This window comes from Capra hircus, chromosome 28 (genome assembly GCF_001704415.2).
Source record: "Capra hircus breed San Clemente chromosome 28, ASM170441v1, whole genome shotgun sequence".
Classification (NCBI taxonomy): Eukaryota; Metazoa; Chordata; class Mammalia; order Artiodactyla; family Bovidae; genus Capra; species Capra hircus.
Window position 1 is genome coordinate 39091856 of NC_030835.1, and position 16279 is coordinate 39108134.

General features: G+C 42.2%; 1 protein-coding gene across 1 annotated transcript in view; it reads right to left on the reverse strand.

The window, feature by feature from the left end:
- Positions 1 to 16279, reverse strand: part of LOC102191110 (mitogen-activated protein kinase kinase kinase MLK4) — a 60294-nt gene that overhangs the window by 21146 nt on the left and 22869 nt on the right. The window contains exons 3-4 of the mRNA XM_005698980.3: positions 12242 to 12390; positions 11030 to 11205 (exon numbers count right to left, since the gene is read on the reverse strand). Coding sequence (XP_005699037.3) covers positions 11030 to 11205; positions 12242 to 12390 — 325 coding nt within the window. The remainder of the gene's footprint in view (positions 1 to 11029; positions 11206 to 12241; positions 12391 to 16279) is intronic.

Genomic DNA, 16279 nt, shown 5'->3' on the forward strand with positions numbered 1-16279 from the left:
GCTGCACTAGTTGCAGGAAGTTGGACACGACTGACTTGACAGCAGAGCACCATCAGGTGTCGGGTTTTGCACCTCACCAGGTGGTTTCTCAGATCTGCCCTTCTTCCTGCAAGGTTCTTTCTGAAAGTTTTATCCACCTTCTTCAAAGCCCAACTCAGAAGAAGGCAAGGAAGCATCCCCCTGGGCTGAGGCACACCCCGTCCATGGGATGCAGGCAGGGCACCCGGCCACAAGCTCAGGTGTGAAGGGTGTGAAGCTGGGGACCACCGATCCCGTCTGTCCATGGCCCTTCTAGTTTTACGATCCAAGAAGAGGCATCACATGTCTTTATATCCAAGTGTAAAGACTCTCTCTCTCTGTCTCTGGCCTTTACAATCACCTGACACTCAAAATGTACATCGACACACAGCAGCCAGGTACTGATGTGAAGGGCCCATTTGAAGAAGACCCAGAACTCTACTCAGTGACCTGCATGGGAAGGAAATCTAAAAAGGAGGGGATATAAACATTCGTATAGCTGATCGCTTTACTGCACAGGAGAAATGAACACAACATTACTTCAGTAAAAATTAGGGGGAAAAAAGAAGGCCCATTAAAGCCAAAAGGGAAAGCTTGATTACTTAAAGGAAAATTCTAGTTACCGAAGACTGCAGCAGGTTAGATTTCTTTCCTTAGGGTATTTAAGAATTTGCTTATGGAATTAACACCTTGTGGTGGAGAGACTAAGGGGGAAAACAAAGCTAATATGGCAGGAGTCAGGTGAAGGCCCATCAGAAATGAAAATGCAACAGCTCTAAAAGGATAAGCCACTGGAAAATACAGTCAGTCCACAGAGGATTTTCCAGGATTCCATGGATGGATGGAAACTGTCGCTTCACACACAGATGTCATGAATTAGCTAACAAAAGTCCCTCTGTCATGACACTGATTAAAATATAACTTCCTCTCAGTTTTGGTTTTAGAATTATTGAACTGGTAAGAAGCAGAAAATCTATGATACTTTTATTCCTATTATAAAAAAATTATTCAATAGTAAAACTGAGAACTCCACAGTCTTTAATCCACATCCCCATTCTTATTCCATTTCTGTAAAGTGTTCTGTTCTTTATCAGAGACATAAATACCTCTTTTGGTGCTGAATTGCTTTCTCTTGTAGACTACCCTGCCATAAATCAAGCATTCACATAGAAAGCCAGGCCTTCGCAAACTTCTATTTACACTGCACCAGACAAGTTCAATCTTAGAATGTGTGTGTTAGTCGGTTGTGTCTGACTCTTTGAGATCCCATGGACTGTAGCCCACCAGGCTCCTCTGCCCATGGAATTCCCCTCCAGGCAAGAATACTGGAGTTGGTAGCCATTCCCTTCTCCAGGGGATCTACCTGACCCAAGGATCCAACCTGAGTCTCCTGCACTGCAGACGGGTTCTTTACCATCTGAGACACCAGGGAAGCTCAGATCCTAATGCCAAAAACTTTGTGAGAAACTCCACCTTCTCAGGCGGAGCCCTGGGCTGTGAACTTAGAGAGCTACAAGCTTGGTGTGAACATGTCACACTTCATAAGAGCAGGGCACACTTTCCAGAGGCCACCTTGAAAGTACTGATGTGAAGAAACACTGCAAGACAGAGGCTCGTGGAAAGAAGGAGAGTTGAGCCATGTGACTGGAGTCATAAGGGAAAATAAAAATGGGGGAGCATCCTCCGGCATGAATAAGGTAATACAAGAAGAAAGGAGAGTCCTAAAAATAAAGGCTCTGTATGTGGATCAATTCTGACCTTACGGTAGTTCGACCAAAGTAGACCGAAACTCACCTTTGAAACAGTCCTTCAATTTGGTTTTTTTTCTAAACAAATTTCATAAACAAAATGATGAGAGAAATGATTTCCTTAAGACCAATCACTATTCAAATTAGTTCTGCTAATATGTATCAGCTGATTTATGAGGAGAGACTGATATTTCTTCATTATATTGTGCCAAATATAAATAACTATTTATTACTTGAAAAGAAAGAAAGAAGAAGAAAACACTAGCTGTTTAAAACAATTCGGAATCCATTATTTAACTAGTGGCTTTACAGTTTGTTCAGACTAGAGGTTTTACTAGTGTATTTGGGGACAGAGGATCATTCCAGTCAACTTCTAATTCATTACTGTCTGCCCTTCTGTTAAGATATTACTTTTCAGGGGTGTAGATAACAACCCAATTAGCTATTGTGGAATGAAATGGCATAAGGAAGAGATAAAGGCTGTAAATTCACTTAGGCTTTTTGTGTTATTGCTACAGTAATTGAATAAGAAACCATTTTTAATTCCAGGTCTCAAACTAAAGTGTAAACCCCTGTGCAGTGACTTTATAAATTAAAAAAAAAAAAAAAAGTCACTTGGTTCATAAGACTTCATAAAAGAAAAAAATAAGATCAAAGAGAAAGTAGCCAAGTACTCCTCCTTCTGAAGGAGTTTTAAAGCATTCAGAAGTATAAGAAAAAAACACAGTCTGGGGTATTAGAAGCCGTTTGGATTCTCTGAAATTATGAAGCACACAAAAACATTCTTTCGGTCGCTGAGATTACTAGGCAGTGCTGTGTGTTTAATTGCTTGGCACAGGCCATTCTAGTAATGGGAAACCCAAATTCCTGGCACTAGGTGTTAATCATTAACAGTGACAAGCCTTCGTATAGTGGTTCAAAGACAGGTGCACACACCCAGTGTACAGAGACAGACATGCAGAGATAAGAAGCCAGGAATTTGGGGAGGAACCGGTATCTATGGAGGCCACAGTTTACTGAATAACACAGAGCACGGCCGAGTCACTGACCATTAATTCCAGGTCTGACGCCTCCTGCCTCAAGCAATCAGTGAACAGGAAAGGGAGATAGCGCACATCTACTGTGCTTTCGACTCCATCAGAAAAGATGCAACTTGAAACCTTCCAGCAAAAAAAAAAAAATGACTATATATTCTTTAATTGTAAACCAACGACCCACAACATACCGTAAATGCTGTATTTCAAAAAGCACTGCACAGAAGTCATATATATATATATATAATAAATATATCAGAAATCATATATATATATGTAAAGATACCACTGTAGTATATTGCAAAAATGAACCCAAAGAATAGCAAAGAAACTACTTATAAGACCTCAACATGGAAAAAGCAGACATCCAGTCTTAAAGCATTCTTTTTTGATTTTCTCACCACATATGATAAGAACTGAGCTTCCCTTGTGGCTCAGCTGGTAAAGAATCCACCTGTAATGCAGGAGAGCTGGGTTCAATCCCTGGGTTGGGAAGATCCCCTGGAGAAGGGAAAGGCTACACACTCCAGTATTCTGGCCTGGAGAATTCCATGGACTGTATAGTCCATGGGGTCACAAAGAGTCAGACATGACTGAGTGACTTTCACTTAACGATAAGAATTAACTCACTGGCTGTGCCTCTCTCCTACGGTTTCATATATAATTACCAAGTTTAAAATAATAAGAGTTAGTTATTAACAATATCACTTCCAAATTTTAAATTCTGTGATGCCAAGTTTTATTTTTCCTCCAAGTCTTCTTCCATTCCCCAAATGTTTTTTACTTTTGCTATTAAGCATCTCATTTCAGAATTCCTGAAAATCATTTGGGAAGGGGTAAAAAAAAAAAAAAATCTTAAAAACTTGTTAATAATATCACTGATAGTAATCCTTCAAAGAACTGCAAGGCTGAAAAAGTAATGCACTCAGTCATTTTCCAGCTCAGAGCCCCATTTCCCAAGCACCTGGGCTGGGGATGGGGCTGCGGGTGCTGGCAGGAACCTGCCCGGCTTCAGTCAAAGCCACTGCTTTCCTTGTTGCAAGGTGAACACGCACACTTGTCAGCACTTAGCAAGCAGCACGCAGGCCTGAGCCCTCTGGACACCTCGCTCGTGGAAGCCCATGCCACCCCGAGGAGGGAGACAGTGTGGCTGGGACACTTTGTGGGGGTGTGGGAGGATGGCAGGACAGTCTCTGTCAGCCAGTGGCAGCGCCCCGACCCCAACCAGACAGGCTGGCTCAAGTCCTCGGTCCGTACCACTTTGCTCGACTGCTAGAGATTCTGGCATTCTGCTAAAGACTTAATACAACACGGGGGCAGGGCAGGTCACGGTTTAGTGAACTCCCGTGTGCACACCCCTGCCGTCCGCCTGAATTCCTCGAGGGCAGGGCCAGAACAGCTGGAGCAGGCTCAACTGTCCTCCTGCTCGGCTCCAAGAGCTGGGAAGTTGTTGAGACCCGATCTTCATGCCTGGAGCGCTCACTTGAGAGGCCTCCTACTTCTGAATCCTGAACAACCGGAATATATCTTCTCTCTCACCTGCTAGAAAGTCCCTCCAGCACTGAGGACAGCCCCGTACTGCCCAGCCCCCCTTCTGCATCCATTTCTCTTTGAGGGCTCAGGTGTGCAGGCCCCTCCCGTGTCCCTGGCCGTCCACCTGGGGGAGCTCTTTAAGACATGGTGCTGTGTGTCTGACTTTTTGTGATCCCAAGGACTGTCATCCACCAGGCTCCCCTGTCCATGGGATTCTCCAGGCAAAAATACTAAAGTGGGTTGTCATGCCCTCCTCCAGGGGATCGTCCCAACCCAGGGATCGAACCCACATCTCCTGTGTCTCCCGCACTGCAGACAGATTCTTTACTGCTAAGCTACTGGTAAAGTCCCTTTAAGACATGGTGCCATTGGTTGAACGTGATGCTGATGGTGTGATCTGAATAGACTCAAACAGGCTGACTGTTTCTTATTAAATGAGCTCCAGGTACTTATTCAGGGGGTCAGGGTCCAAGATTGCATTTATCAGTTTTGAATTTCTAAACTCACAAAACACTGAAAAATCTAAGGAAGTCAGTAAATTACCTAGAAGTCTACTATTTGAAAAAATGGCTTACAAAAAAAAAAAAAAAAAGGATTTTAGCAGCTTACAGATTTCCCTCTAACCTTTATTCTTAACTAGTTAAAATAATGAAATATTTTATATATACTACAACTAGAGAGAACAGCAAATACTCATGCACTTACTATCCATATTTAACAGATGCTAAATTTTTACCATATCTGTTTCAGACCTGTTAAAGTCCTCTGTGCATCACAGTGAATCCTATCCCCTCACCTTTGGACCTGCTGTACTTAAGCTGTATCTTTTGTATCCTTCCTCTGTCTATACTTTGCCCTTCTGTACATTTGAATAATACTGTTTTCTGTGGTCTTATAAATTTATACAATGTGATTATCCTTCTGCAACTGCTTTCTCTGCCCAATATTATACTGCCTGAGATTTAGATGGCACTAGAATCCCCTTGCCAAAGGAGACGCAAGAGACACAAGTTCAATCCCTGGGTCAGAAAGATGCCCTGGAGAAGAGAATGGCAACCCACTCCAGTATTTTTGCCTGGAAAACCCAAGGATAGAGGAGCCTGGTGGGCTACAGTCCACGGAATCACAGTCCAAACACGACTAAGCACTCACTTACTACTATTCATGTTGAAACATACAACTGGAGTTCATTCATCTGAGGACTGTACAGATTTCTACTGTAAGAATATACAATAGTTTAGGCATTTATTTCCCTATTAATGGATATTGGGGTTGTTTCCAGTTTTTCATTATTACAAACAATACTTAAAAGTGAATAACCTTAATTTCCTTGCACATACATGTGGAAGTTTCTTATATATAACCAGAAGTTAAACAGCTGAGGTGTCCGCTGCATAAGATTCAAAATAGAATTCCTGGCATTTACACACTTTTAAATCATCTTTTCACTGAAAAAATATGACAGTTGGAACTTCCCTGGTGGTCCAGTGGTTAAGAATTTGCCTGTCAATGCAGGGGACACAGGGCGGATCCCTGGTCCAGGAAGATGCCACATGCCTCAGGTCAACTAAGCCACATGCACCAACTACTAAGCCTGTGCGTCCTGGAGCCCATGCTCCACAAGAGAAGCCCCTGCAGTGAGAAGCCCACGCTGCAGCTAGAGAGCGGCCCCAGCTAGAGAAAGCCCGCACACAGCGACGGGGATTCAGCACAGGCAAATAGTCTTTAAAATGACAATAATAATAAGTGCTAATATCTCTTACCTATTAAGACATATATTAGGAACCTGTAAAGAAATTTTACTTAGGTATTTAATATATCTATGGAACGTCTACCACGTGCCAAGTTCTTTGCTCAGTGTTACAGAGGAACGTGACCAAGGATAAAACAGAACAGCTCATGAACTTAACGAGTAGGAAAGGCAGATCAAGGACGACACAAAGAAGCAGATAATAATAAAGTATGGCCTAGTGTGGCTGTGATAAAGAAAGTGCCGGACGCTGCGACGCTCTATGTGGTGCAAAAGATGAAGGGAAGGGGGCTCTTGGGCCTGAGGATGCAGCAGCAGCAACTGTGTGGGAGGGTAAGCCAGCCAGGGACAAAGAATATACTCAAGGGCCGAAATGCAGGAGAGCGGCGCTGGAGGAGATGGAAGAGTTCAGGCTGGCTGGGGACAAAGCGAGGCTAAATGTGGGAGAGCAGGAGACGGTACAAAGAAAAGGAGTCGGCCACTGAGGCGAGGTGGCTCTGACTTGCAGTTTAGAAGTGTCACTGGTGTGCTGAGGGGCTCAGTTAGGGGAGCAAGGCTGGATGCAGGGCACCCAGGTAGGATGCTGCTGCAGGGATGCCGGTGATGAGTGAGGACCACAGGGGTCAGGGGAGTGAATTACCACTGATGGTCCTTGTCACAGGGGAGGCCACATCGTCAAGACCTTTGAGACTGGGTACCTATGGGAACAATATCTCATTACCACACAAAGGAAGCAGGAGGAGGGACGGCAGATGGGGAGGGAGAAGGAGGTTCTGACTTCAGTGGGTGACCGGGATAGCACATCAAGCCCCTTTTGAAAACTTGTCAGCGGGATCCAAACCCTTAGCCTGGCGGTCCAGGACACAGGATGCCACATCGCAGAGCTCTCACACTTGTCCCAGCACACAGCAGACATTCAACACATTTGCTGAGAGGAAACTGTGACATGGAAACTGACAACAATTTCCCCAAAGATATACTTTTAAATGGTTTTTTTTTTTTTTTAAGAGAAACATTTACTGTTGGGAGAATACCCATGACATACCTTATATTAATTCACAATTCGGCCCTAATAGCAGAAGTAAGCTACTCACAGACTGAATTTAGGTATCTTGGCCCCATGCACAGTATTATTAGACACTAGCTCAAGAACTGTTATGCATATATATTATACACACACATATATATATATATATTCAAACCACAAACAGAACTTTTTTGCTCTTTCCTCTGCAATTAGGTTGGCTATGTGCCTTCAGCATTATGGTCAATGCGAAAGTCTAGCGATGTAATGCTGAGTCATACTACGAAAGTCAAGGTAATTTAACATGGGAGAATGACCCAGTTACACGATAATCCCATATTTTTATGTCAAGCACTGGAACATACAAATGGACTCTTTACTTAGCAGAGCATTATGGTCTATTTAAAAAGAATTCTACTCTTTTAGATAGCTAATGGGAAGTTGAGGAAGTGCAGGCTCAGCCTGGTGCTCTGGGACAACCTAGAGGGTGGGATGGGGTGGGAGGTGGCAGGGAGGTTCAGGAGAGAGGGGATATGTGAATGCCTATCGCTGATTCATGCTGATGTATGGCAGAAACCAACACAGCTTTGAACAGCAATTATCCTCCAATTCAAAATAAATAAAGAAAAAAGGAAAAGAATTCTACAATTTTAGAATCACAAATATATGGCATATAAAAATGCCTTCCTGGACAATGACATAGCTTTATGAAGTCTATCAATAACTTGCAATGTGGTATTGCCCAGACATTTATTGCACATTGCTGTCGTTGTTCAGTTGCTAAGTCATGTTCCACTCTTGGTGACACCAGGACTGCAGCATGCCAGGCTTCCCTGTCCTTCAATATCTCCTAGAGTTTGCTTAAACTCATATCCATTGAGTCGACAATGCCATCCAACCATCTAATCTTGTTACCCTCTTCTCCTCCTGCTCTCAATCTTTCCCAGCTTCAGGGTCTTTTCCAATGAGTCACTGGAAAAGAATAACTGGGTCATTCTTCACATCAGGTGGCCAAGGCATTGGAGCTTCAGCTTCAGCATTAGTCCTTCCAGTGAATACTCAGGATTGATTTCCTTTAGGATGGACTGGTTTAATCTCCTTGCTATCCAAGGGACTCTGAAGAGTCTTCTCCAGCACCACAATTTGAAAGCATCAGTTCCTCAGCACTCAGCCTTCTTTGTGGTCCAATTCTCACATCCGTACACGACTGGAAAAACCATAGCTTTGACTATATGGACCTTTGTCAGCAAAGTGATGTCTCTGCTTTTTAATAGGCTGTCTAGGTTTGTCATAGCTTTTCTTCCAAGGAACAAGCGACTTTTAATTTCATGCCTGCAGTCACTGTCTATAGGCCTTTTTTGTACAGTTCTTCTGTGTATTCTTGCCACCTCTTCTTAATATCTTCTGCTTCTATTAGGTCTATACCATTTCTGTCCTTTACTGTGCCCATCTTTGCATGAAATGTTCCCTTGGTATCTCCAGTTTTCTTGAAGAGATCTCCAGTCTTTCCCATTCTACTGTTTTCCTCTGTTTCTTTGCATTGTTCACTTAAGAAGGCTCTCTTATCTCTCCTTGCTATTCTCTGGAACTCTGCATTCAGTTGGGTATATCTTCTGTTTCTCCTTTGCTTTCACTTCTCTTTTTCTCTCAGCTATTTGTAAGGCCTCCTCAGACAACAACTATTGTCTTCTTGGATTTCTTTTTCTTGGGGACGGTTTTGGTCACTGTCTCCTGTATAATGTTATGAACCTCCGTCTACAGTTCTTCAGGCCCTGTTTACCAGATCTACTCCCTTGAATCTATTCATCACCTCCACTGTATAATCATAAGGGTTTTGATTTAGGTCATAATTGAATGGTCTAGAGGTTTTCCCTATCTTTTTCAATATAAGTCTGAATTTTGAAATAAGGAGCTCATGATCTGAGCCACAGTCAGCTCCACGTCTTGTTTTTGCTCACTGTATAGAGCTTCTCCAATTCTGGCTGCAAAGAATATAATCAATCTGATTTTGGTATTGACCATCTGGTGATGTCCATGTGCAGAGTCATCTCTTGTATTGTTGGAAGCAGGTATTTGCTATGACCAGTGTGCTCTCTTGGCAAGACTGTTAGCCTTTGCCCTGCCTCATTCTGCACTCCAAGGCCAAACTTGCCAGTTACTCCAGGCATCTCTTTGTTTCCTACTTTTGCATTACAGACCCTGTAATGAAAAGGACATCTTTTTTTGATGTTAGCTCTAAAAGGTCTTGTAGGTCTTCATAGAACTGTTCAGCTTCAGCTTCTTCAGCATTAGAGGTTGGGGCATAGACTTGGATTACTGTGATATTGAATGGTTTGCCTTGGAAATGAACAGAGATCATTCTGTCATTTTTGAGATCACACCCAAGTACTGCATTCTGGACTCTTCCGTTGACTACGAGGGCTACTCCATTTCTTTTAAAGGCAGCTTCCTTGGTGGCTCAGACAGTAGAGAATCCACCTGGAATGTGGGAGACCTGGGTTCTATCCCTTGGTTGTGAAGATCCCCTGGAGAAGGAAATGGCAACCCACTCCAATGGCAACCCATTCCAATTATCTAGCCTGGAGAATTCCATGGACAGAGGAGCCTGATGGGCTACAGTCCATGGGGTCACAAAGAGTCAGACATGACTGAGTGACTAACACACACACACACACACACACACACACACACACACACGCCCACAGTAGTGGAGATAACGGTTATGTGAATCAAATTCACCCTTTCCTGTCTGTTTTAGCTCACTGATTCCTAAAATGTTGTCCACTCTTGCCATCTCCTGCTTGACCACGTCCAATTTACCTTGATTCATGGACCTCACATTCAGGTTCTTATGCACAAGAGAAGAATTTAATCTATTGAACAATGATATACCACAGACAACCAAGATAAACTCTGAGTCATCCAAATGCTAAAGTGTTACAAAAATAGCTTTTAAAAAGTAAGTACTGCCACTGAAACACAGCAACGTGCCCCATACTTGGGGGTCTGGGGGACTGCTGACAGTCAGGCATGACTAGGAACTCACTTCCCAACTTGTCTGCCTTCCTATTAGGTGTGTTTCTGCTTCACCTGCTTTACACTTTCTATGTAGTTAACATATACACAGCTTCAGCATGGTTAACATTCAAGGTTATTACTTTTCTTCTCTTAAAAATGCACACACCTACAGCTTCACTCATCATATTAAAAAGTTCAAAAGTTCGTATACAATTTTCCAGTTTCTTCAACAAAGTAATGCTTTAGAGACAAAAAGAGGGGAAAGAAGGGGGAACTAGCATAAAAGAAGTTTTAAAGAACCTAATGGAAAACATGCAGCCCATGCTGAAATTCTGATTCGCACCAATCAACTATAAGAAGACATCTTTCAGACAAACTGTGACATCACAATATGGAATCTTATATGGTATCAAGGAACTACTGTTATTTTTAAAGATAATAATGTCAAGAAAAATATTTTTAAAATTCTTACTCATCAGAGATGCATTCTGAAGTATTTAAAGGTAAAATGACAAGAGTCTAGGTTTTAACTTAAAATATTCCAGTTAAAAAAAAAAGATGATAATAAGAAAAGAAATTAACAAAGTGACAGTCTACTGACAATTATTGAAGCTGGTTAATGCACACAAAGGGGTTCGTATGTCATTCTTTCTCCTTTTTAAAGTTTTTTTTAATATTTGAAAATTCCTTTAATAACCTTTAGTAAAAGGTTATTTCTTTCCCAGTTATACATTTTGAGTACAGTTCTGTTTTGTTTTAACAGGAAGGACAGAATCAACAAATATTGATGTGTGAAAATATTTTTTAATAATGGTGTAGTGGTTTAGTCTAGCGGTTCTTGACTCATGTTCTCCATAATCTTCATGAGTGTGAGCACGTTATGCAGTTAATATTTATCACTGACCTTTTCCTTTGTTCTCAACTCATCAAACATTTGCTGAATTTCCAGTTTCCAGTCATCTTGCATGGAATGAAAGGACTCTTGAGGCATTTCAGTCATAACTGCCTTTTCAATTTCAGTCAGTTGTTCAAGAATTGAAGCAAAAGATGGTCGAATATGAGGGTCTTGTTGCCAGCATTCTAAAATAAATAAGAATCATGGTAAGTCCATTTCTCCGCATAGTTCAGATTGTCAGCCTGCGTTGACAGGGTCTGTTCAAGATTTTAAACATCAGGTGATGATGATTTTGAAAGTTTTATTTTACACCATGCCTCTGTCAGTAGCCTGTGAAATAATTATTATTAGACAAGGCTCTTGTCGTCTGTATGACGTGACATTAGTATAAGGACGTGTGCTTCCTCCGCCTTACCATGAACTCTATCTCGCCTAAGCTGCCCTCATCACATGACTTACAGTTTCAGAGTTCTAAAAGTCAGTCCAAGAAAACCTAGGTCTCTAAGATGTTATAGTCACAAGAGAGGTTCTAAGCAAGGTAACTTACGGCCCACAAAAAGAGTTACTTAACAGTTTTTAAAAAGATAAGACCAAAATAGATGAGGTCATGGCAAAACCATGCCAGTTGAGACTATAAAAGATTATTGATCATTAGGTAGAATTAAAAATAGCACATATGAAGCCCAATCAATATTGCCTTTGAACTCCTCTAGTGTATTTGATGACAAATTTATTACCATTCAACTGAATTTTGTATAAATGAGTTATTATTAAACTGGATTGTTTTTAAGTTACTTAGTTCATCAAAACTTAATCTGACATCTTAGATCAAAGACATGATCTCTTTTTCTTAAAACAGCATAATTATTTAAAATCATCTGAAAATTACAATTACAGAAATTACCCTTTTGGTTTAAAAAATATTCGGATGTTCTCTTTTTGTAGAACATCTACTGGCATACAGCTGTTTCACAATGTTGTGTTAGTTTCTGCTGCACAGCAAAGTGAATCAGCTATGTGTGTGCTCGGTTGCTATATGCACACATATATCCCCTCACTTTTGGATTTCCTTCCCATTTAGGTCGCCACAAAGCACTGAGAAGAGTTCCCTTTGCTGTGTAGCTGTGTATAGTATGTTCTCACTAGTTACCTATTTCATATACAGATGTTCTACCGAGTGATTCCCCTTGATCCCACAGGCACACAGAGACACCCAAATACCTTTCATGAGCTTGGCAAATGGCTCAGGGCAGGTGGAGGGGATGGGCAGAGTGAGCTTGTTGACCGCCACCCCGTAGGCCACAGCCAGGCCGTCAATGCCACGGTAGGGCACCTCTCCCGTGAGCAGCTCCCACAGCACCACTCCGTAGCTGGAAAGTAGAGTTTTCATAAAGTTAAGTGGGATTTTTTTTCCTCATGACACAATCAATGGGAGAAACACATCAGGGCCTTCATCCAGATCCTAATCATCTTCTCTTCCAACAAAGCCCACAGGGGCCCTTATCCCAGTGTGAGAGGTGGGTTCTTCCACTTAACATTCCAAACATATGCAATTACTCTCCTTCCAGAAATCAGTTATGCCTTCTTCTGAAGACGTGAAACTACTTAGTGGATAGGAAAGCTTAAAAGCAGAACATGACTGAATTAAACAGGGTCCAGAACCAGGCCTTTTCATACTGTTGAGCTGACTCATTGGAAAAGACCCTGATGCTGGGAAAGACTGAGGGCAGGAGGAGAAGGAGGCAACAGAGGATGAGATGGTCGGATGGCATCACCGACTCAATGGACACGGGTTTGAGTCAACTCTGGGAGATAGTGATGACAGGAAGGCCTCGTGTGTTGCAGTTCGTGGGATCACAGAGTCGGACATGAATGAGCGACTGAACAACAACAAGAACCAGGCCACACATAAAGAGCAATGTGGCTGTTCTGATGTTCGTCCTTCTGTCTCATTTTTTCCACACCTCCTGAAGATCTTCAGGACACTGAAGATTCCAGCCCTTCAGAATTTCATGCTATACAGCACAGGACTGAAGTCCAGTCATGCTGTTTTAAAACAGGGTTTTGAAATTGCTTCTCTCTGCCTCTCCTTTTATATTTAGGAGATGTGTTACTCATGTTTCCACCTAATGCCTACTAGCAATGGACAAAGAAATCCTGAGGGCCTCCCTGAGCCTGCTGGGAGGACATGACGCATCTTTTTTTATAACTGAGGGAGGAAAGGTGAAAAGAGAATAAAAAACAGGGAACAAGCGCAGCAGCCAAGCTCTTCACAGCATCCCCAGATGTGATATAGGTGTGCGGTGTGCTGTGCTTAGTCACTCAGTCGTGTCCAACTCTTTGTGACCCCATGGACTGTAGCCTGCAAGGCTCCTCTGTCCATGGGGTTACTCCAAGAAAGAATACTGGAATGGGTAGCATATCCCTCCTCCAGGGGATCTCCCCAATCCAGGGATCATCTCTTGCATTGCAGGTGGATTCTTTAGCAGCTGAGTCACTGCTGTTGCAGTTCACGGGCAAATGAAATTACATACAAGCACCAGCAAACTCACAGTAGAGGGATCTCGAAATGAATTTTTAAATGAAGCTGAAGGACCAAATTTCAGTTCACATCCATACTAGAGACTCTGAGTTGGTCCAGTTCAAGACAGTACACGGGAGCATAGAAATAAGCCTTGAACATTACACATATTTATTTTCTTCTACAAAACCAATCAGAACCTTAGTTTTTCTCTGTTGTTGCTTAGTTGCTAAGTCATGTCCTACTTTTTGTGACTTCATGGACTACAGCCCACCAGGTTCCTCTGTCCATGGGACGTCCCAGGCAAGAAGACTGGAGTGCCATTTCCTTCTCCAGGGGATCTTCTTGTCCCAGGGCTCAAACCTGCATTTCTTGCATTGGCAGGCAGATTCTTTACCACTGGGCCACCAGGAAAGTCATCTTCAAAACATAAAGTGCATTCAGATAATCTTTTGTTTTGTTACATAAAACATCAATCACTCTTGACACTCACCTGACTTTAAAACACATAAGCATGGGGATGGGACACGGGTTTGTACCTATGGCTGATTCTTGTTGATGTATGACAGAAAACCACAAAATTCTGTACAGCAATTATCCTTCAATTAAAAATTTAAAAAAAATAGCATATAAGGAAGGAGCATATTTGCTTTAGGCTCTATTAACATAAGGGGCTTCCATTGTAGCTCAGTACATTCCTTCCCTCAGTAAGGAATCTGCCTGCAGTGCAGGAGATCTGGGTTCGATTCCTGGGGTGGAGAGATCCCCTGGAGAAGGAAATGGCAAGCCACTCCAGTATCTTTGCCTGGAGAATCCCATGGACACAGGGACCTGGCAGGCTACAGTCCATGGGGTTGCAAGAGTTGGACATGACTTAACAACTAAACCACCACTATTAACATAAGAAGTACAGTGCTATTCACTTTTCTAATATTTTCAAACTTCACTAACTAAGTTTAAAAAAGTTTGAATGTTTTTGTGTTTGTGTGAGTTAAGTTTTACTTGGGGGCATAATGAGGACTATAGCCCAGGTAGCTCTGAAAAACTGCTCCAAAGAGGTAGGGGGAAGGTCAGTGTTATATATGACTCTAGTGCAGGCAAGCGTAACTTTTTGGCAGAGGCTTGCCAGTCACCAGGAACAGATAAAAGTTTGAAATTTAAAGAAGTAACTTCTCATTTCTTGTTTGCTGCTTATATATGATATTTGAGCATAGTTTTAAAGACAGCAGACAAAAGGTGGTAAGATATGTCTAAGCAAAGGCAAAACAGCTCAGAAGCAACAAAAGCCATTTACCTGTGCGCTGGAGCTGATTTCTGAGTCTCATCTGATCATCTCCTGATCTTAAGAGATACAGCGATTCACGGAATCACAAATACAAAAAGGCATCTATGAAGGCCTGGTCTGCACAGAGACTCTGGAGCCCCGGTGCCCGTCATCCTGGCCACGACCACTGCCTTTATGGGTCTCTCCAGTAGTGACCACTGGACTCTAGACTACCCTGGAAACATTCAGAAAGGGATGTAGAAACAACAGAATGTGCCCATTCAAATGGGGCTCACGGATCCTCCAGCTGATGTTCTGCTGGCTCAGAAGCAGAGGTGCTCCGTCCTGAGGCCCAAGGCCAGGGCTCCTTCTCCACCAGGAGGAGTAAGAGGGCATCACTGAAAGGCACCTGGACCTGGAGGCAGCAGACCTGGGGCTGAGCTGTGGAACTGTTACTCTCTGCTGACTGTGTTTCACACACATGGCCTTGAAGCTGATCTTGAATCACTGACGAAGTATTAGGGATATCTGCCCTACCCTCTCAAAGCGCTGCTTTACATATTTTTATAAAAGGAATATATAATGCAGTACTTCTAAGTTATATAATGCAGTACTTCTAAGTTATATAATGCTATAAGTATTAGTAATTAAGTTGTAAACAGGTTTTTTCAAAAGTTATCTGCTTAGTTTCTTAAAAATTATCTGTATTATGATGCACTAGCAGAGACACATACTTAATTTCAAGAGTAAGTAAACTTAATTTACAGTTCAATCAACAAAAATCATTTCAGAGCAAGAGACCAAAAAATTCTTAGAATAACCGAAAAGTGCCTAAATTCAAAGAAGCTTCCTTGCTATTCTCAATAGAAAATAACAAAATTAAAACAATAACAGCACAACTTTGTCTCTTGGAAGTTTCAGAGAATGAATAATTTAGGATAGGTCATTTTTCCAGAGTGAAGTAGTCTGGTAAGAACCAATCTGGAAAAAAAAAGGGGGGGGGGCGGAACTATTTCTATGGGACAATTTATAAAGCATAATGCATATTTTTCTGCTCTCTGAAACTCAGTGGGATATAGTATAAAAAGCCCTCTGCTAAGAACACAAGTGATCTAATGATTAAGGGCTGTGGTGGCAGGAACACGGCTCTTAAGCCAGGGATCAGAGCATGCTATTCATTAGCTTTACAATTCTGAGGAAATGTCTAAATCTGTCAGTGTGAACCTGGGGTAATCACAGGAGTCACAGTAAAAGTTCAGTGATAATATCTGCCAAAGTTATCTTGTAGGGTAGTAACTGGTAAGGAGGGAAGAGGCAGAAAGAGGACGATCACTAAATACACTAGTATATACATATAATACCAGCCCCACGGACCAGGGCGATGCTTCTTGAATGCAATTATTTTTATGGGAATATTACAAAGGAGGTTCTCAGGCAAAGGTCTGCGTAGTTCAGAGGGACAGCCTTCCCTGCC